Source organism: Schistocerca piceifrons, chromosome 6 (assembly GCF_021461385.2).
Source record: "Schistocerca piceifrons isolate TAMUIC-IGC-003096 chromosome 6, iqSchPice1.1, whole genome shotgun sequence".
In the NCBI taxonomy this organism is placed as follows: domain Eukaryota; kingdom Metazoa; phylum Arthropoda; class Insecta; order Orthoptera; family Acrididae; genus Schistocerca; species Schistocerca piceifrons.
The window spans coordinates 538,427,224-538,450,565 of record NC_060143.1 but is presented as its reverse complement, the minus strand read 5'-3'; the positions used below and the strand labels follow the sequence as shown (position 1 = coordinate 538,450,565).

Here is a 23,342-nt window from a genome sequence, read left to right as displayed (position 1 = left end):
ATACCAATTTCTTTGGCACTTTAGCTCAGAACATGACAAGCAAGGACTCGACTAATGTCTGAACTACTGCTGGAGGGAACTGACACCATGAATCCTGGAGGGTTGTCCATAAATCCGTAAGAGTACGAGGGGGTGGAGATCTCTTCTGAACAGCGCGTTGCAAGGTATCCCACATATGCTCAATAATGTTTGGTGGGTAGCGGAACTTAGAACTACTTAAACCTAACTAACCTAAGGACATCACACACATCCATGCCCGAGGCAGGATTCGAACCTGCGACCGTACGCTGCAAAGTACAGAACACAATTGGGAGACTCTTGGTTCGAGGTAAAGTTACTTTTTCGTCCACCTCCGAAAACACATCCACTGTTAGGTGTGATGAAAGATTGCTTGGGGCTCTGTAAACCTGGTATTCACTGTGTCCCACGCAAATCCGGCAAGACGTTCTTCGGGCATACAGTACGGACAATCTAGAAAAGGTGGCAGAGGCACTCAAACAACCAACAGATTCTGCAGTTACAGGACACTGCTTATGAACAGATGGATGTGTTAAGCTAGGTATAGTAACCGGAATCTGACACGAGCACGGGACACTGGCCAGCTGGCCAAGGGCGTCGACAGGGGGTCGCCGAAAGCCACGGTAAGATGACAACACTGATGGACAGACAACAGGGCAGAATGACAAGTCTGGAGAGTAAACCAAATTGAGAGCCTAGACGTAGTAATATCAGGAACCAAAGACCTATGAGCGCAAAGAGCAAAACTAGAGCTCAGTTTCCAGAATGAGATTTTCACTCTGCAGCGGAGTGTGCGCTGATATGAAACTTCCTGGCAGATAAGAACTGTGTGCCCGACCGAGGCTCGAACTCGGGATCTTTGTCTTTCGCGGGCAAGTGCTCTACCATCTGAGCTACCGAAGCACGACTCACGCTCGGTCCTCACAGGTCTACTTCTGCCAGTATCTCGTCTCCTATCTTCCAAACTTTACAGAAGCTCTGCAGAGCGAAAATCTCATTCTGGAAACATCTCCCAGGCTGTGGCTAAGCCATGTCTCCGCAGTATCCTTTCTTTCAGGAGTGCTAGTTCTGCCAGGTTCGCAGGAGAGCTTCTGTAAAGTTTGGAAGGTAGGAGACTAGATACTGGCAGAAGTAGAGCTGTGAGGACCGGGCGTGAGTCGTGCTTCGGTAGCTCAGATGGTAGAGCAGTTGCCCGCGAAAGGCAAAGGTTCAAATGGTTCAAATGGCTCTGAGCACTGTGGGACTTAACATCTTAGGTCATCAGTCCCCTAGAACTTAGAACTACTTAAACCTAACTAACCTAAGGACATCACACACATCCATGCCCGAGGCAGGATTCGAACATGCGACCGTAGCAGTCCCACGGTTCCGGACTGCAGCGCCTAGAACCGCAAGACCACCGCGGCCGGCAAAGGCAAAGGTCCCGAGTTCGAGTCTCGGTCGGGCACACAGTTTTAATCTGCCAGGAAGTTTCATAGAGCTCAGTTGTAACACGACAGAGGTCCGGACCCCTGTGCTGGTGGCTTTACTGTATGGGAGCGTAGAGGGTGTGTGTGTGTGTGTGTGTGTGTGTGTGTGTGTGTGTGTGTGTGTGTGTGTGTGTGTGAGGGGATAGTTGGGCGGGGGGAGTGGCGCTGAGGCGGCGACAGCAGCGCACGCGAATTTTAGGAGCGCCGCCTAGATCCTTGGTGTTCGGGCGGGCTTTCAAGCTCGTCATGCCTGAATGCCAAAACAGACTTCGTTGTTCAGGCTCTTGAAACACGCCGCAGACGGCCTGGTTTACAGAGAGACTACACTCTCAGCAAAATGTGGGAATCACAGGTATCACCTGAAGATGACGCCAAGGTATGCTGTCGAAATACTGTTTCATAAAAGACTGCACCCAACTGGAAACTAGAGAGCAATGCAAACTGAATTTCGCATGTTTAACGTTATCGGGACCCTTGCTGACTACAACATATAATTTAATTGTGCTGCAGGTTGGTCATAATGTTTGAATAATCTACTAGCAATTGATGTGAGTCATATATGACGGTTATCGTGTTAACTTATTTGCCTTTCTTTCTTATAGAACAGTGGGACTTGGGCTCTTTCCGGAATGTACTGTATTTATTCCGTTACTGTTCTTGTGCTTCCACTACGACGGCGCCGTAAAACACCGACATCACTAGACGGAACGTATACCGGAAGTCGGACTTAGAAACCCCGGGGCTACACTTCGAGGAGTTGACGGCGTATTTACACAAAACTGAGCCGTCCGTGAAAAGCGGAGCACATGCGGGTAGCTCCTGCTCGAAATGTCGCCAACTGTCGCTTTAAAAAAGCTTCCCAGGAAAACGGGGAGCCGAGCCGTATCTCCGGTACTTGCCGAATCATTGGCGCTCTTTGCGCGGCGGTTGCGGCGTGAAGAGGGCAGCAGAGGATGCTCTCCTTCCTGAAGAGACGCACCAGGCCGAAACGCGCTGCAAACTCAGTGCTTTTGACACAATTTCACACAAACGGCTTCTAATTATATATCGTATCTACAGACTATCGTCCCAGCTGTACGACTACATTCGTGATGTCCCGTTAGAAAGGTCACAGTCCGTAGTAATCGACTGTGAAACTGGAGTTACTCTGCCAGACACAAGAAGTGAAGCACCGAGAAGACATCGTCGGATATCAATGTAAGTGCTTATACATACACATCACCAACGGGTAAGTAAATGACTCGAGTTACAGTTCTTTGTGACAAATAGATTGCACTACTGTCGCTCGTGTTTAGCGTTGTAACCAGGCCTGGTGCGGTATATAAGGGGAGCAAACAGCGTCAGGTTTTGAGTGGTCTCTCTGAAGGACAGAGCCATGTTGCAAACTGGTACGAGAGAGCGTTGTCAGCATCTGCAAAAGTTGGAATGTGGGGTCATTTTACTGGCTGGTCGAATCGTGCATCTAGATTAGTGGGGCATTCGAATGTGATGTTAACACCCGTAGTCTAGGGATAGTGTCTTTGATTAGTAATCAAAACGTCGTCGGTGCCGAGTACAAAACCCGACAGTGCTTAAATTTTGATTAATAATCAGCATTGTCTGCCGAAGACATCCGGCATAAGAAGACACCCTCATTCTGCCAACGGGTTTGTCAAGGAGGGCCGAGGAGCGGACAGAGCTTCAGGGCACTCTCCTGTCCTAGGGGTGGGAAATTGCCCCTAAAGGCGGAAGAATCAGCAATGATCAACGACATCAGGATGCAGAAGGCAGTGGAAACCACTGAATCAAAGACACATAACTGCCATCCACAGGACATGTGGCCTGTAACTCAAAAAGTGTCATGATGATCTCCCCATTGCCAAAAGATTCCAGAGTAGTCCCCCATTCGGATCTCCGGGAGAGGACTGCCAAGGGGGATGCGACGATGAGAAAAAAAGTTGAATAACCACCGAAAGAATAACGTTCTACGAGCTTGAAGGTGGTAGAGAAACTAGAAAATTTGAAAAGCGAAATGCAAAGGCTCAATCTAGATGTACTAGCGGTCAGTGAAGTGAAATGCAAAGAAGACAAGGATATCTGGTCAGATGAGTATAGGATAATATCAACAGCAGCAGAAAATGGCATAACGGCAATAGGATTCGTTACGAATAAGAAAGTAGAGCAGATAGCGTGTTACTTTGAACAGTTCAGTGATAGGGTTGTTCTTATCAGAATCGACAGTAAACCAGCATTGACAAAGATAGTTTAGGCATACATGCCGACGACGCTAGCTGAAGATGAAGTGATAGAGAATATATATATGACTATATTGAAAGGGTAATGCAGTACGTAAAGGGAGATGAAAATCTAATAGTCATGGGGGACTGGAATTCAGTTGTAGGTGAAGGAGCAGAAAAAACGGCTACAGGAGAATGTCAGCTTGGGGCAAGGGATGAGAGAGGAGAAAGACTAATTGAGTCCTGTAGCAAATTTCAGCTAGTAATAGCGAATACTATGCTGACGAATCATAAGAGGAGGAGGTATACTTGCAAAAAACCGGTTGATAAGGGATGATTTCAGTTACATTACATCAGGGTCAGGCACAGATTCAAAAAACAGATACTGGATTGTAAGGCGTACCCAGGAGTAGATAGAGACTCAGATCACAATGTAGTAGTGATGAAGTGTAGGCTGAAGTTTAAGAGATTAGTCAGGAAGAATAAATACACAAAGAAATTGCATACAGAAGTAGTAAGAAATGACGAGACACGTTTGAAGTTCTCTAAGGCTATAGATAGAGCAATAAGGAATAGCTCAGGGGGCAACAGAGTTGAAGAGGAATGGACAGCTCTAAAAAAGGCAATCACAGAAATTGGGAAGAAAAACATAGATACAAAGAAAGTATCTGTGAAGAAACCGTGGTAACAGTAGAAGTGCCGGCCGGTGTGGCCGAGTGGTTCTAGTCGCTTCAGTCTGGAACCGCGCTGCTGCAACGGTCGCAGGTTCGAATCCTGCCTCGGGCATGGATGTGTGTGATGTCCTTAGGTTAGTTAGGTTTAAGTAGTTCTAAATCTAGGGGACTGATGACCTCAGATGTTAAGTCCCATAGTGCTCAGAGCCATTTGAACCATTTGAACAGTAAAAGCACTTCAGTTGATCAATGACATAAGGAAGTACGAAAATGTTCAGGGACATTCAGAACTACAGGAATACAAGTCGTACAGGAATGAAATAAATTGGAAGTGCAGGGAAGCTAACACGGAATGGCTGCATGAAAAATGTGAAGAACTCGAAAAAGAAATGACTGTCGGATGGAGTGTCTCAGCACACGGGAAGTCAAAACAACGTTCGGTGAAATTAAAAGCAAGGATGGAAAGAGTGCAACGGGAATTCCACTGTTGAATGCAGAGGAGGGAGCGGATAGGTGGAAGGATTACAGCGATGGCCTCTATGAGGGTGAAGATTTGTCTGATGTGAGGGAAGAAGAAATAGGAGTCGATTTAGATGAGATACGGGATCCATGATTAAAATCAGAATTTGTAAGAGGTCAATTTGACTTTCGGAAAAATATCAACCACACTCCTCTGAAGACTGGAAGAGCTGACAAGTACAAGAATTATTGCACAATCAACTTAACAGCTCATGCATCCAAGCTGCTGACAAGAATAATACACAGAAGAATGGAAATGAAAACTGGGGATGTTTTGGATGACGATCAGTTTGACTTTAGGAAAAGTAAATTCCCCAGTGAGGCAGTTTTGACATTACGGATGATAATGGAAGTGACACTAAAGAAAAATCAAGACATGTCCATAGGATTTGTTAACCTCGAAAAAGCGTTCGACAATGTCAAATGGTGGAAGATGTTCGAAATTCTGAAAAAAGTAGAGGTAAACTATGGGGAAAGACGGGTAATATATAATATGTACAAGAACCAAGAGGAAATAATAAGAGTGGAAGACCAAGAACGAAGTTCTCGGATTAAAAAGTATGTAAGAGAGGGGTGTAGTCTTTCGCCCCTACTGTCCAATCTGTACATCGAAGAAGTAATGATGGAAATAAAAGAAATACAACAGTACGGATGGGATACTTACCAGACAGGATTGACGGAAAACAGAGAAAAAGCTCAAAGAAAGGCGGCTCGCTTTGCTGACGACGTCTTCAGTCTTGAGACTTGATTGGTTCATCTCTGCACGCTAGTCTACTCCGTGCAAGCCTTTTCCTCTCCCAGTGACTACTGCGGGCTGCGTCCATTGCACGTCCTTGCGCTATTCATCCCTTGGCCTCCAACTACAATTTTTACCTTCCGCACTTCCCCCCGTTATCAGTTTCACTCTTTCATGATGCTTCAGGAAGTGTCCTATCAATCGATTCTTCCTTTTACTCAATTTCTGCAGTAAATTTCTAAACAATTTTCTTTATCTTATGACATGTTCTCTCAATCTCGTCATCATCTGCTGACTTTGTTGGCATATTCACTTTTACTACTGTGGCGGGTGTTATCTTCGAATCTATCCTGATGTGGCATTTGATGTTTTATTCAGTGGTTTGGTATTTAACTCATTTGTAACTGGAAATGATAATCTTATTTTATTACATTGAGTAATTACTAAATAATTTTTCTCCCAGCTAAAGATTTGATCAAGTTGCCAAAGAACTCTTAGTTAATGTCGCGTTAAAGTGTTGTCTGTAAGTTGTGTAAGTGTCACTAAATCACAGTTCATACAACAGATTCGTTACAACTATTGATTAAGATGGAAGCAGTTACCTTCAGCAAAATGATCATTAAAACCACCGAATATCAGCCGCGCACAACACTGACGTATGTTACCTGAACCAATATTCTTCGCAACTCGTGCGTAATTAATTTCGGCTCCATACACCAGCTAGAAAAGTTTCTTATAAGGATCGTGCTATGAGCACTGTTTTTAAAGAACCAATCTGATTCGAATCATTTTCATTAAAATGAGTTCGGGACCACCGGTGCACATTTATTTTTACACATTTGTATTACCTTCGGCATTTATTCTGCAGAGTTGCATAATTTAAATTTGAATTTGCCGCTGAGATAATTGTTAAGATGGCGACAGACAATTGATAGAGACTTTCTATTGTTAGAGCAAATGAGTAAATATTTAAAATGCTTATTAAACTCTATAAAATCTACTTTCGTATTGTGCACTATTTAGACTTCATCAAGCAAACATTTGATTTGTTTCTAAGGAAAACACAGAGAAAAACGCGATACAAATCGCTATCATCAATGGCTGCGCTCCTTGGAGCGGAAAGAAATAATTAACACAGATAATGCTTACTGAGAGAGGAATTAAAGTTACAAATAATTATTCACTCATATTTATAATAATAATGAACTCTATTTTCAAGTAATAATTAACAAATAATTACAATTTCTTAACAGACCTCAGTTTGATATGCGTCCGCAACCTACAAAAGCCAACCAACAAAAGGTAAAAACGAAGGAAAACAAACGCAGATCATAAAAAGAATTTACAATTATCATTGTATTTGTATGATACACATCGATATGTCCAATTACATCATAGAATATTATATAAATAATTAATATTTATCATAGTTTTCATTCTTTTCACTGTTTTTTCATACGTTGAATGGATAATGTTTATAACTGTTAGAGGCATAATTTCCTCTCGTCGCACTGTAGCCAAAATTTATCTCGTGGATGTTACACTGACTACAATAATGCATTAAACATGCTGTTCGTAACAGGTCACCAGCACTCCAGTTTCCTTATTCATAATAAAGCCTACACATGCAATGCCCCTATTTCATTTATTGCTGATAATGCTGTACTGATCTGACCGGAAGTACTGTTCTTCCTGCCACCACACTTCATTAATTGTCGCTATATCTAACTTTAGGTTATTCATTCTTATCCATTCCACTTTTTTTAATCTATCCATTGATTGGCGTATCGAACCTCCCATGTATTTCATCGTAATTTAACAATACAGTAGACAGTAGTGTACATACGATGTACATCCTTAACCAAATGTGGTGTTATTAAAATATCGTAAGCACAGCGATAAAAAAGTCCCTTGTAGTATTATCTTGGGCTGGCAGTTACGTATGCTGAAGTATTTACTGTGGTTATGGAGGGCGGTACATTTCAACTGGGTGCTTAGTTCATTATGCTGTGGAAAAAATCAGACACTTACGTAAACTGTATTTTTCAGCTTCTTCGACTAGAAAGAATGGGCAGGGGTGGAGTTCGTGCAAGCAAGACACAACAATGTTTACTGGTGTGTGAGAACTATATTGGACTTAGAATAAAACACTTTTCAGGAAAATAAAAAAAAATTTTGTTCTTTGTTTTGGTGAATTGTTAATGATTCGTGTGACACGAAGATGGCTGTACAGGAAGCTAAAGTTGATTCAGACATGAATGGACAAGGAGGAAGGTACAACGACGACGTGGACGTGTCGTTTGACCAACCAATAAGCAGTGTTGGGAAGAGGGGGGGGGGGGAGGGAAGTGAAAATACCAAGTTTGGTGGAAATAATGAGAATACAGTATTCACAGAAACACTTTCGATAACGGAATATAAAATTGGAACCAAAATGAACCGTTATCATATAAAACTGAACTATGGAAATACAGAGCAATAATCAGTTTTCGAAACTGAAGGCACAAGAATTTTTGCAATTTTCAAAACTTAGCGAAATTTAAAACAGGAAACAGTCAGCGTATTTTCGAATTCAAGGCAGATTGTACTGAATTAAGAGTGTTAAAAACAGCTATAACAATGTGGGACCTTGTATCGATGAAGCAATAAATTGGCGACATCATTATGAGGAAATTGAAGTTTTTTGGAAGATGGAGACTACTCTGATGACAAAATAAAAAAAAATTTTGTTCTTTGTTTTGGTGAATTGTTAATGATTCGTGTGACACGAAAATGGCTGTACAGGAAGCTAAAGTTGATTCAGACATGAATGGACAAGGGGGAAGGTACAACGACGACGTGGACGTGTCGTTTGACCAACCAATAAGCAGTGTGGGAAGAGGGGGGGGGGGAGGGAAGTGAAAATACCAAGTTTGGTGGAAATAATGAGAATACAGTATTCACAGAAACACTTTCGATAACGGAATATAAAATTGGAACCAAAATGAACCGTTATCATATAAAACTGAACTATGGAAATACAGAGCAATAATCAGTTTTCGAAACTGAAGGCACAAGAATTTTTGCAATTTTCAAAACTTAGCGAAATTTAAAACAGGAAACAGTCAGCGTATTTTCGAATTCAAGGCAGATTGTACTGAATTAAAAAGAGTGTTAAAAACAGCTATAAAAATGTGGGACCTTGTATCGATGAAGCAATAAATTGGCGACATCATTATGAGGAAATTGAAGTTTTTTTGAAGATGGAGACTACTCTGATGGCAAAATAAAATATATCCTTGTTTTAAAAGATGAAATTTTTGTTAAAAGAGAGCGAAAACATATATGATGTTGAAGGGTAGGTAGAAACAGATGAGCTACCTTTTGTTTATCTCCAATGTGATGTTTTATGTGAAAATATTAAATCAGAGAAAAAATTTCATTGGTTTTATCACTATATTTACTACCAACATTTAATTTATTTTAACAAAACGGGATTGAAATGGGGTAAAATGGGAACAAAGAGGGTGTATTTTAATTTATGTAAATAAAGTATCTACTTGCCTGTAAAGATGTTTGCTAATGAAGAAGACGTTAATTTTATAAATGTGACTCAAATTTTTAACGTAAATTTTGCAGGTAACTAGTAATGAAAACGGTTATTTTGTTGAAAGATTTGTAAATATAGAAATTTTGTGGTGGGAAAATCAGAGTAATACAGTTGGTCGAATGTCGACTTTAAAGACAATCTTATAAAGCATAATTTTGTTACGAAATATTGGAAAGAAACACCATATCAATGTCAATCATATATTATTATCAGAGTTCGTACAGAATTATGTCAAATGGTAAATTTTGTGACAGGTGAAAGCTAGAAATAGAACAAGATGCTGCAGGAAAAAATGAACTGGTGAACCGTTGAATAAACCATCGTGCATGACTCCGAAAGAGGGTTTACATTTTTTGTGAATCATGTGCTTGTCGAACTTAGGGCTCCAAACCATGTCCAACAAATAATGATTGACAAGGTAGGGCGCAAACGCTAGTCTGAGATGAAGAGTTTGGCACCAGAGAGGAAGTCGTGGCAACCGCCATGACAGAAGATGAGTCAGAAGATTGATGGGAAAAGAAATCCCAACAAAACATATGTGCACATAACGCAGAGTCAGATTATTTTCCAACAATCGTGATAGTATACTTGTATGGGTTAAGTGGCTGTAGTACAGTTGTTGAGTACTTACACATTGTAAAGTACTTCAACTGCACGGTTGTTTGATATGGGAATCAGAGTTTGACAATTTTTACATATAGGTTAACATTTAGGTAAGTACGCCTTTCAAATTTCTATGAACAGGCGTTTGCAGATTTCAGTTACAATTAGTAGTTCAAGTATTCTGATATGTTCATTGAGAAATGTTCTTGGTGTTATAAAAAAACCTATATATAGTCATTTATCGTGGCTTGATGCCCCATTGTGTAGGTGCCAGATTAGAAATTGTAAAGTACACGGTTAGATTCCCAGTCGCTCCTAGGATTTCTCTGTCACTTGTCGTTTCTTTCCAGTCTGAAAGTAATTTTTTAGTGTGAAACATGCCAAGGTGCACCGCGCCTTAGAATCCATATTAAACTATAGATCCCCCCTATCACGGCTCGGTAACTCAATTCAGACGTCATACGACCTGCAGTAGGTCCAGTCATAGTAAAGCACTAAGGTATTCGTACCAACTTTGGGGCTGGGTACGGATTTTCTGGATTATAATGATTCACGTTTATTTTAATGAAGGAGCACACGTCCTATGTGAATCACGTGAGACAAATTAGTCTGCTTAAATCTGCTGTCCTCTTCCATACTGAACACATTTCGCATCAGTAAAACTTGTTACTTGCACATATTTTTATTTCATGTGTACACATTATTTTTATTTTGTCATTTATATACCGTTTTTGCGTCATCAGTCTTCAAAATAGTTTGACGTGCTCCACGACGACTTCTTCGTCTCTGCCAACCTCTTGTTCATAGAGCAACAACACTCACACTGAACATCACTGAACATTCTTCATCATTATTTGCTGGGTTATTTCTTTCCTCCCCTCTAATGCAAAAAAATTACACATTAATTACTCATCATATGAGTAAGCTTAATTTTTATTGTCCTCTTGTAACACTTTAGCTCAGACGCCTTGATCCTCTTTTACCATTTTCTCACTGTCGATGATTCATTTGCTTGCAACGCTGTGCTCCAGTCGACCATTCTCAAACATTTTCTTTCCCACATTAAGGCTTCTGTTTCATATTATTAGATTAAATTTAGCGAGAAATGCCCTATTTGCCTACATCCTCCTTGCCTCGTCTGTCATGTGGTAGCCTGCTTCCAAAGCAGCACAATTGCTTTACTTCATCTATTACGTTGTTCCCAATTTTGATGTTAAGTCTACCTCTAATCTCGTTTCTCCCGCTCCTCATTACTTTCGTCTTCTTTCTGTTAATTCTCAGTCTAGATTATGAGTCTACGCAATTTTTTTATTCCATTTAATAGTTCTTGCAATTCTTCCTCACATTCGTTGAGCACAGAAATGTGATCAACGAACCTCATCGTTTCGCTCTTCCACTCCTAAACCTTTTCTTGTTTTCACCGTGACTTCTTCCCCACATAGGACGAACGGTGGGGAAGGAATACATTACAAATTATTTGAGTAAAAATGAATTTCTAATACATCACGTTTTTAAATCGGACTAAAATAATTTCTTCTAACCCAGCACTGATTCCTAACCCCATACAGATGGTTGTGAAAATTTATGACTGGATTTTTGTTATCTATGAAAATTCCTGTAAAAACGAAAAATGTCGGACGCATGGAGTACATAATAGTAAGGAGGTAACTACTCATGGGTCAGTTAGGTAGGTTGGTTGATTTGGGGAAGGGGACGAAACAGCGAGGTCATCGGACCCATCGGATTACTGAAGAATGGGGAAGGAAGTCTGCCGTGTCCTTTGAAAGGAACCATCCCAGCATTTGCCTGAAGTGATTTAGGGAAATCACGGAAAATCTTAATCAGGATCGCCGGACGCGGGTTTCAACCGTGGTCCTCGAGAATGCGAGTCCAGTGTGCCAACCATTGCGCCACCTCGCTCGTTCGTTCAAAATGGTTCAGGCTCTAAGCACTATGGGACTTAACATCTGAGGTCATCAGTCCCCTAGACTTAGAACTACTTAAACCTAACCTAAAGACATCACACACATCCATGCCCGAGGTAGGATTCGAACCTGCGACCGGAGCAGCAGCGCGGTTCCGGACTGAAGTGGCTAGAACCGCTCGACCACAGCGGCCGGCCGCTCGTTCGTCAGGAAGTAATGTAATAGTAAGGACATGAGCTGCTCTTGAATTAGTTACCCATTGGATGAGACCCACGTTTTTCGTTTTAAATCATACAAGTATTTTCATAGCAACTACAAAACCACGATTAAAATTTCCAGTAGTGTTTGTAAGGGGTTTTAACAACTGTGTATATTAAAAACTCGTTGTTAAATAATAATTTTTTTTTTTTTTTTTTTTTTTTTTTTTTTTTTTTTTTTTTTTTTTTTTTTTTTTTTTTTTTAGTCTTGCATGTGTGAAATGTTTCAATCGATTTCATACATTTGATGTGATTACAACCGGGACATGTGGTAAATTTCGGAATTACTAGAGTTTCTGTTTACCTGATTCAACCAATATGTTACTCCCTCCTATGCAGATCTCACGAAAAGACCACAAAGGTAAAAATTAGAGAAATTCGAGCTCACATGGAGGCTAACAAGCAATCGTTCTTCTCGCGAACAATTTGCGACTGGTACAGGTAGGTGGGAAGTGGCAGGGATACACGAAGTACCCACCGCCACACATCAGAAAAGAAAATCGTCCAGTTCTGAGCTATGTTTAAAATTTCCAGTCTCTATCTCAACGGAAAGTTAGTTTAAAATGAATTACAAAATTTGTACTGAACAGACAGGCGGACAAGAAAGCGATATCTATCTCTTCTTCCCCCAACTCTCTGCTCAGTTATGTCCGTCCGCTCGCATACTGCCTGGAACGCATTCTGATACTACCTGCACAATATGCCCATCCTGCAATGCAGCCGAGATGTCAGGCATCAGCAACCTTTTTAATCTGCACCTCTACCCCTACTGAACAGATTGACAAGAAAAGACGCTAATATTGTATTTCGATCCAGTACTGTACTACCTTTAAAACTTCAAGTTCGTAACTCATCAGAAATTCAGTTTAAAATCAGTTGCCAAATTCGTACCAAACAGACAGACAGACAAGGAAGAGACCATATAAAAATCTGGTAAAAAGTTTTCATCTGTCAATATCAGTGTTATAATTGAGAATTGTCCGCCCCCGATAGCTGGGTGGGCGCCGGCACGGTAGCTCAGCGTGTTCGGTCAGAGTTCTGCATGCTCTCTAAAATAAAAAAAACCTGAGTCAAGGAATCAACGATCAATTTGAACGGATGTCTTGTGACGTCCGCCGAGACCAAACGCGACAGACTATATCGAACAAAATGAAAAAAAAAAGTGTTCAGCGCGACAGAATGTCAATCCTAAGGGCACGGATTCGATTCCCGGCTGGGTCGGAGATTTTCTCCGCTCAGGGACTGGGTGTTGTGTTGTCCTAATCATCATCATTTCATCCCCATTGACGCGCAGGTCGCCGAAGTGGCGTCAAATCGAAAGACTTGCACCCGGCGTACGGTCTACCCGACAGGAGGCTCTAGTCACACGACATTTATTTTATTAAAAATTACATTTGAATTTATTAGAGCAATACCAAGATGTACATATAAAAATGAAACTGATAAAATAGTGTGGGTTGGTCACCTCTGCGCTACTATTTCTAGTCCATCTTGCGTTCTTCTTGTTATGGTTCCCTTAATACACTCCCAATAGTTTCAAAACGCACAATTTCGTGGAGTTTGTGCGAGAACTTCTTTTGCGATACCTAAGAAAACAAATGTGTGTGAAAGTAAGTATTTTTAGAAACATATTCAGCCACATACAATACTGGCCGTTAAAATTGCTGTGGTGTCACCGCCAGACACAACACTTGCTAGGTGGTAGCCTTTAAATCGGCCGCGGTCCGTTAGTATACGTCGGACCCGCGTGTCGCCACTATCAGTGATTGCAGACCGAGCGTCGCCACACGGCAGGTCTAGAGAGACTTCCTAGCACTCGCCCCAGTTGTACAACCGACTTTGCTAGCGATGGTTCACTGACAAAATATGCTCTCATTTGCCGAGACGATAGTTTAGCATAGCCTTCAGCTACGTCATTTGCTACGACCTAGCAAGGCGCCATTATCAGTTACTATTGATATTGTGAATCATGTACCGTCAAGACCGACGTTCTTCATTAACGGATTAAAGTTAAGTATTCCACCAGCTACGTCCGTTTTTCTAAATTCTAATTTCCTAGGCCTGTTCCAGACCTCACGCCAGCCTGCGTGAGCTAAAACGCGTGCCTTTCGGCCTCCTCTAGTAACACGGTGTTGGCTCTCCTGCCAACCAAAACAATTGCTACACCACGAAGATGACGTGCTACAGAGGCGAAATCTAACCGACAGGAAGGAGATGCTGTGATATGCAAATGATTAGCTTTTCAGAGCATTCACACAAGGTTGGCGCCGGTGGCGACACCTACAACGTGCCGACATGAGGAAAGTTTCCAATCGATTTCTCATACACAAACAGCAGTTGACCGGCGTTGCCTGGTGAAACGTTGTTGTGATGCCTCGTGTAAGGAGAAGAAATGCGTACCATCACGTTTCCCACTTTGATAAACGTTGGATTGTGGCCTATCGCAATTGCGGTTTATCGTATCGCGACATTGCTGCTCGCGTTGGTCGAGATCCAATGACTCTTAGCAGAATATGGAATCGGTGGGTTCAGGAGGGTAATACGGAACGCCGTGCTGGATCCCAACGGCCTCGTATCACTAGCAGTCGAGATGACAGGCATCTTATCCGCATGGCTATAAGGGATCGTGCAGCCACGTCTCGATCCCTGAGTCAACAGATGGGGACGTTTTCAAGACAACAACCATCTGCACGAACAGTTCAACGACGTTTGCAGCAGCATGGACTATCAGCTCGGAGACCATGGCTGCGGGTACCCTTGACGCTGCACCACAGACAGGAGCGCTTGGGATGGTGTACTCAACGACGAACCTGGGTGCATGAATGGCAAAACGTCATTTTTTTCAGATGAATCCAGGTTCTGTTTACAGCATCATGATGGTCGCATCCGTGTTTGGCGACATCGCGGTGAACGCACATTGGAAGCGTGTATTCGTCATCGTCATACTGGCGTATCACCCGGCGTGATGGTATGGGGTGCAATTGGTTACACGTCTCGATCACCTCTTGTTCGCGTTCGGGGCACTTTGAACAGTGGACGTTACATTTCAGATGTGCTACGACCCGTCGGTCTACCCTTCATTTGATCCCTGCGAATCCCTACATTTCAGCAGGATAATGCACTACCGGATGTTGCAGGTGGTGTACGGGCCTTTCTGGATACAGAAAATGTTCGGCTGCTGCCCTGGCCAGCACATTCTCCAGATCTCTCACCAATTGAAAACGTGTGGTCAATGGTAGCCGAGCAACTGGCATCTCACAATACGTCAGCCATTACTCTTGATGAACTGTGGTACCGTGTTGAAGTTGCATGGACAGCTGTACCTGTACACGCCATCCAAGCTCTGTTTGACTCAATGCCCAGGCGTATCAAGGCCGTTATTACGGCCAGAGGTGGTTGTTCTGGGTACTGATTTCTCAGGATCTATGCACCCAAATTGCGTGAAAATGTAATCACATGTCAGTTCTAGTATAATATATTTGTCCAATGAATACCCGTTTATCAAGTGCATTTCTTGTTGGTGTAGCAATTTTAATGGCCAGTAGTGTATTTAAAAAGTAATACCAATAAAGAAACTTGCAGTGGTATCTTGTTCGGGTTAGAATATTCATTACGTAGATTAAACATAAAAAGTGCCTCGAGGAAGAAAAGAATTCGCGAATGTGCGACTTACTCAAGCCGCTTAATGTGCAACCGCCCCCTGTATTTATTTAATAATTATTCTCGTAACTAGCAGACTAATGAGAGAAAAGGGCTGGCAACCATACCCAGACACGTTGGCGGTTAATGAATTCTACCATACACTAGGAGCTGAAGATCTTCACCCGCTGCTCAATCAATGGGGACAGCGGCAGCTTCCTGCAAAGAGGCCCGTCTCGTAGGCGGGCGCCGCACTGCACATCACTAAGCTGCACCAGTCTCGAATGGAGCTGCTATGTAACGGGATGAATCGTCCGCCATGTTTTCCCCATCTCTGAGGATTGAGAAATGTTTACATTGTGGGTGGTTAACTTATTAATGCAACTTTTTGCGGTATTTCTTATAGTCAGTAATCATTGTTTATAGGGGTATTTGGAATACCCTTTTCATTTAACAGAAATATCGAAATGTACGAAGGTAAGTCAATTACTATTCGCAAAGTACACTCATGCTCATAAATTAAGGATAATGCTGATACATGGTGAAACAACGCTCTGGTGGGCGGTTTGCGGGTTTAAATCACCCTGAGGTATGACCATGCGGTGCATTTGACCTGCGGTCGTCGCACGGTGGCGCTGGCAGCAGTCCACATACGCTGAGGTGTGTTGGTGCATGTCAGAATACGGTGCAGCGAGTAAGTCTGCAGACGTTTTCAGACCTGCTAATGGTGACTGCGTGTTGAAAATTGCTCAAAGAACACATATTTATGACGTTTTGAGGGGTAGAATACTAGGGCGATAGGAGGCTGGTCAAACGCAGCAGGTCGTAACACGGGTCCTCCGTGTGCCACAAAGTGTGAGCTCAAGATTATGGCAACAATTCCAGCAGACAGGAAACGTGTCCAGGCGCTACAGTACGGGACGTCCACAGTGTACAACACCACAAGAAGACCGATATCTCACCATCAGTGCCCGCATATGGCCACAGAGTACTGCAGGTAGCCTTGCTCGGGACCTTACCGCAGCCACTGGAGCAGTTGTCTCCAGACACACAGTCTACAGACGGCTGAACAGACACGGTTTATTCGCCCGGAGACCTGCACGGTGCATTCCACTGACCCCTGGTCACAGGAGAGGCCGTATAGCCTGGTGTCAAGAACACAGTACATGGTCACTGGAACAGTGGTCGTAGGTTATGTTCACGGACGAGTCCAGGTATAGTCTGAACATTGATTCTCGCCGGGTTTTCATCTGGCGTGAACCAGGAAGACAGAGGAACTGTAACAGGTCAGGTGTATCGGGTCGTCATTTTGCACCAGTATGTCCGCATTTTCATCCTAATGGATGATAACACAGGGCCCACTGAGCTGCCATCGTGGAGGAATACCTTGAAACAGAAGATATCAGACGAATGGAGTGACCCGCCTGTTCTCCAGACCTAAACCCTATCGAGCAAGTCTGGGATGCTCCCGGTCGACGTATCGCTGCACGTCTTCAAACCCCTACGACACTTCAGGAGCTCCGATAAGCACTGGTGCAAGAATGGGAGGCTATACCCCAGCAGCAGCTCGACCACCTGATCCAGTGTATGCCAACCCGTTGTGCGGCCTGTGTACGTGTGCATGGTGATCATATCCCATACTGATGTCGGGGTACATGCGCAGGAAACAGTGGCGTTTTGTAGCACAACTTATCACCAACACTGTGGATTTACAGATCTGTGTCGTGTGTGTTCCCTATGTGCCTATGCTATTAGCGCCAGTTTTGTGTAGTGCCACGTTGTGTGGCACCACATTCTGCAGTTATCCTTAATTTATGAGCACGAGTGAAGTTACAAAATTGTATTGTAATCAAACAGGAAACTTACAAGAACATCATTTTTCGACATAGTCTCATTGTGTTTCAACGCACTTGGTCCATCGTTGCACAAGGTTCCTGATGCCCTCATAAAAGAATGTTCTCGATTGAGCTGCGAGCCAGGAATGCACCGCATCTTTGAACTGCTTCGTCCGAGGCAAATCGACGGCCCCTTAATGTCTGTTTGAATGGACCAAACAAGTGATAATCAGAAGGGGCAATATCGGGACTATACGGAGGATGATCAATTACTTCAAATTTGAGTTTCTGGAGCTTTTCAGCAGGGTGGGCAGCAGTAAGCGGACGGGCATTGTCGTGCAACAATACAACACCTTTTGACAGCAATCCTAGGCGTTTGCTCCGAATTGCAGACTTTAGCCTGCCAATAAGCATTTCACTGTAATGTACACTGTTTATTGTTGTGCCCCTTTCCCTATGATGTTCCAGTACTGGACCTTGTGCGTCCCAAAAAACCGTAAGCATTAGTTTTCCTGCGGACGGTTGGGTCTTGAACTTTTTCTTGCACGGCGAATTTGGATGTTTCTATTCCATACTCTGCCGTTTACTCTCCGGCTCGTAATGATGGATCCATGTCTCGTCACCAGTAATGATCCTGTCTAAGAAATTCTCCCCTACGTTAACATAGCAAACCAAATGTTTTTTGCAGATGTCCAAGCGCGTTTGTTTATGCAACTCTGTGAGTTGTTTTGGGAGCCATCTTGCACAAACTTTATGAAATCCAAGTCTGTTGTGGATGATTTCGTAGGCAGAACCGTGGCTAATTTGCTGACGGTGTGCCACTTCGTCAGTAGTTAATCGTCTGTCTAAGAGAATCATTTCATGTGAACGCTCAGTGATTTCTTTATTTGTGGCGGTAAACGGTCGTCCGGCTGCCTCATCATGCGTAACACTTGTGCGACAATGTCAGAATTTTTCAATCCATTCATAGACACTCTGTTGTGGCAAAACACTGTTCCCGTACTGAACCGAAAGTCTTCGATGAATTTTGGCCCGTCATACGCCTTCCGACCACAAAAAGACGGATCACTGAACGTTGCTCTTCTTTGGTGCAAATAGACAGCGGAGCAGCCATTATTAACAACACGGTAGCGATAGCGAGACTAACCTAGCAGCTTGAAAATTGTAAAGATATAACAATAAATAAACGAAGCATGCGTTATCAACGTAAACCGACAGTACTACCAAAATAAACAAAGAATAATTAAATTGCGGATAATAATTGACTTACCCTCGTAATATAACACGGTTCTACAAACTTAAGCTCTGAACTCGCGTACTAGTTTGTAAATATAAAATGTAATGCTTTAAGAACTCGGTATCAGTGTCTTTAAATACGACTGTTACGCAGTAACAAACTGTGGCTATTTGTTAATTTTGCGTATATACAGCCACTTGTAAAAGAGGTGTTTATTTTTTTATGCCAAAGGAGGTACTTTAAGAAATGCCCCATTTTTATTATGCAGAGGTTGGGGAAAGTCTAGTTTCATCTTACAGTGAAAGAAATTTTTATTAATAGTTTCATCTGTCATTTAATCGGTACTCATTTCATGTACTCCAGGACAGGTTTGTCGCTTGTTGAGTTGTGGTAAAAACTTTATTATTTGAAGGTTATGTTACCTGTGCAAGTTCCCTCACAATGACCAACTCGCTATAAAAATGTGGCCGCGCGGGATTAGCCGAGCGGTCTCAGGCGCTGCAGTCATGGACTGTGCGCCTGGTCCCGGCGAAGGTTCGAGTCCTCCCTCGGGCATGGGTGTGTGTGTTTGTCCTTAGGACAATTTAAGTTAAATAGTGTGTAAGCTTAGGGACTGATAACCTTAGCAGTTAAGTCGCATAAGATTTCACACACATTTGAACATTTTATAAAAATGTCGGAATTATCACTCGTTCTACCGTACTTATATAAGAAATGGGGTTAAGTATTGTTCACCTTATGTGTGTGTGTTTATGATAAGGCACACAAATACATCAAAAATATTCATCTCCTCTTTGCCTGCCGGCCGCTGTGGCCGAGTGGTTCTAGGCGCTTCAATCCGGAACCGCGGTGCTGCAACGGTCGCAGGTTCGAATCCTGCCTCGGGCATGGATGTGTGTGGTGTCCTTAGGTTAGTTAGGTTTAAGTAGTTCTAAGACCTCACATGTTAAGTCCCATAGTGCTTAGAGCCATTTGAACCATCCTCTTTGCCAGTTGCGAAAATATCTAAGAATCGGGAAATTTTGAGACGAATTCTTCAGTACAGTTTTCGACTAGGAAGAAACGTAATTTCATACAGTTAGTTTCATGTTTATAACTACTTTTATTAACATATATTTACAACACAAGTTGAGGTTCCTGAATGTCTCTCCGGCAGTCTATGGTTCGTCTTTTTCATGAGTTAAACATTTAACACAATACAAATCAAATTAGATTGAATAGATATTTACTGTGTGAAGAAGTTAGTTATTGTCTTTTGTTTGCCTGCTGTTTGCCGTTTTTTTGCCGCTAAATCACGTAGTCTCATAAGAAGTAAAACCTCGGTAGACGATGTTTCCTCCAGTTGCTCTACATATTTTAAAGCAGTTTCTAAGTGTCCTTCGTTGTGAGAAATCTTGGGCGCACTTTCCTCCACTACATCCGCTTCTTCGTCTTCTTCTTTTTCGTTTACCATGTTGACTATTACTTCATTTGTCACTTCAAATTCTTCATCATGGACAATCCATTCATTTATGTCATCTTCTGTGGCGTACGCACATCCCGGAACTTTTCGTAACAATGAAAGCAGGGTAGTATTTTCTGGTTCGGTCTGCTGCTCTAGCTTTTCATTATCTGGAGAATTTTCTTGATTTTCCGGTAGCAAAATTTTCCAGGATTTTGCAATTGTATTTGCGCCAACACTCTCCGAAGATTGGGCCACGTCATAAGCTACGTCTTTCAAATTAATAAGGCGCAACTGCTCTAGCATGTCTTCTCCTCTGTCGATAGCATTAATTAAAGAGGAAAGCAAGTTTCTGCGAAATTTTCTCCTCAGTCTCTCTATGGTCCCTTGGTCCATAGGCTGACATAAGTATGTGACGTTTTGAGGCAAAAACATGGCCTTTATATCTTGATATTGAAGTTGATCTTCATTAGGATGACAGTGGCATTGTCTAGAAGTAACAGTGCTTTGCGGGGCAAGTTGTTGGCTTTCAAAAACTTTTCAGTCTGTGGCAAGAACTCGTTAAAAAAACCATTCTTTAAAAAAGTGTGAGCTCATCCAGGCATTTTTTTGGTTGTAATATTTCACCGGTAAAGCATTTTTAGATACATTTTTAAATGCTCTCGGTTTTTTTTGGATTACCTATCATAGACAGTTTCATTTTCTAATTTGTTGTGGCGTTACTGCATGTTAGAATTGTCACTCTTTCTTTGCTACGTTTGTAGCCTGTCGCTGCCTTTTCGGCCTTCGACGCTAATGTTTTTTCCGGTAACATTTTGTAATTGAGACCAGTCTCGTCGCAGTTAAAAATTATCTCTTGTTAAGTCTTCCTTGTCCAATAAAATGGCTCTGAGCACTATGGGACTTAACATCTATGGTCATCAGTCCCCTAGAACTTAGAACTACTTAAACCTAACTAACCTAAGGACAGCACACAACACCCAGTCATCACGAGGCAGAGAAAATCCCTGACCCCTTGTCCAATACCTTGTGAAGTTTATTCCTAAACAACTGAACAGCTTCAAAATTTGCTGAAAGCTTTTCACCACAGACATTAAGTTGCCGAATTCCTTATCTTATCTTCCATCTATCGAGCCAGCCTACACTAGCTGTGAAATCAGGTTCACCTTCGTTTAGTTCGTTACGAAACTTCACGCCTTTTTCCTACAAAATAGGTCCCGACATGGCTACACCTTTATCTCTATGTTGAGTAAACCATGGGAACAAAGCTTCACTTAGTTTTTCATAATCACATTTTTTCATAGTTTTCCGATCTTCCAAAACAGCCGCGGTTGCTCGCTGAGAACACCACTCCTTAATTTCATTGCGGTTCCTTTTCCAGTCTCCAACTGTTGTTTTCCCGACGTTATAATCTGTCACCACTTTTAATAAAGTTTCACCATTGTCTATTCTTTTTAAAGCTTTAAGTTTTTCTTCCATTGAAACGACCACCTTTTTCCGTTTTGAAGCCATCACCACAAAGTTTTACAATAAACAAAGTGCAACACGTCCACTCCTCAACAGATGTAAGATAGCACTGAGGAGTGAGGAGTAGCAGACGGCGACAATGAACTGAGTATCAACAAACAACACGTTAGTCACTGACATGTCGGCAGGCGCACGGCCGGCGCGGTGAAAGGGTGGGTCGGATAGCGCAGAAGGTCGGATAACCGAAGATTGAACTGTGGCGCTAGCGTTTTTGGGTGCGATGTTTGATGAAAGCAGTTAATGTTTAGAAGGAGGTAGAGAGGCAACAATTATATTATCTGTGCAACACTTGCTATTCCATGAAACCTTCAGATTAAATAGTTTTAACGCTGGCAGCAAGTTAAAGCACATTACAATTCCCTGTTGTGTATATGACAGCGTGGTTTAGTCGAGACTTTATAGCTTACATGGACCATGGATGTTTCAGTGGGTGACGTTGTTATTCCAGGTGACAATTTTGCAGGTCTTCCATCTCCGCCGGGTAAAACCCAATCTGTAACAGGACCAGGGCTTAGGTTAGAAACTGATAAAGTGATTGTGTCACGGTGTGGAATAATCAGGCAAAAAGGTGCCAACACATATTTTGTCGATGGTTATCATCAGAAACGCTACATACCAGGCAAGGGAGAAACAGTTGTTGGAACAATAACTAATAAGTCTGGTGACAATTCAAAGTTGACATCGGTGCCAGCGAGCAAGTTTCTCTGTCCTATCTTGCCTTCGAGGGGGCGACGAAGAAGAACCGACCAAATATTCAAGTTGGAGACATCGTATTTGCCAAATTGATATTGCCAAGTAAGGACATGGAACCAGAACTGGTTTGTGTTGATTCCCATGGAAAGAAGGGCAAGCTTGGCCCTGTACCAGAAGGTGGATTCATATTCAGCTGTAGTTTCAATCTTATAAGGAAAATACTCCGCAAAAACTGTCCATTGCTGCGTATTCTAGGGACCAGTATACCACACGAGATAGCTGTTGGAATGAATGGAAGAATATGGGTCAAAGCATCCACTGTGAAGGAAACTGCTGCCGTTGGTAACGCTATTTTAGCAGCAGAATATACGCACAACGACGAAATTAAAAATATGTGTCAAAGTATTTTTGGAAAGCTGTTTAGAGAATAGTAAATAATCTCTCGTGAATATATCAAATGGTGTTCAACTTTTCGTATCTTTACCTGGTAATTTGTTTTAAATGTGTCATTTCCTTCTGTTTTTATTGCCTTTTAAAATGAGTAAAGTGATGATAGTATTTTGAAACTAAAAAGAATAAAATCGGATAATCCAGACTCTACTGTACTTCTATTTCATAAAGGAAATTTTACCTTTGCAGTTTAATCGAAACTACACGCCGTGGACGCGGCCTTTCATAGAATACTTACAGCTATGTTAGAAAATAAGTTTCAGTCAACATAACCCAGCGAGATGGCGCAGTGGTTAGCACACTGGACTCGCATTTCGGAGAATGATGGGTCAAACTCGCGTCCAGCCGTCCATATTTAGGTTTTTCGGATTTCCCTAAATCGCTTGAGGCAAATGCCAGGATGGTTCCTTCGAAAGGCCACGGCTGATTTCCTTCTCCATCCTTGCCTGATCCGAGCTTGTGCTCCGTCTCTAATGACCTCGTTGTCGATGGGACGTTAAACACTCATCTCCTC

The 23,342-nt window shown here is 42.3% G+C and overlaps 1 protein-coding gene across 1 annotated transcript; it reads left to right on the top strand.

Annotated features, from left to right (window-relative positions):
* Positions 1–22,099: 22,099 nt before the first annotated feature.
* On the top strand, positions 22,100–22,809 carry LOC124803441 (exosome complex component RRP40-like). The gene is given in 2 exon segments (XM_047264626.1): positions 22,100–22,349; positions 22,352–22,809. Coding segments are annotated over 2 exon segments (708 nt in total).
* The last annotated feature ends 533 nt before the right edge of the window (positions 22,810–23,342 follow it).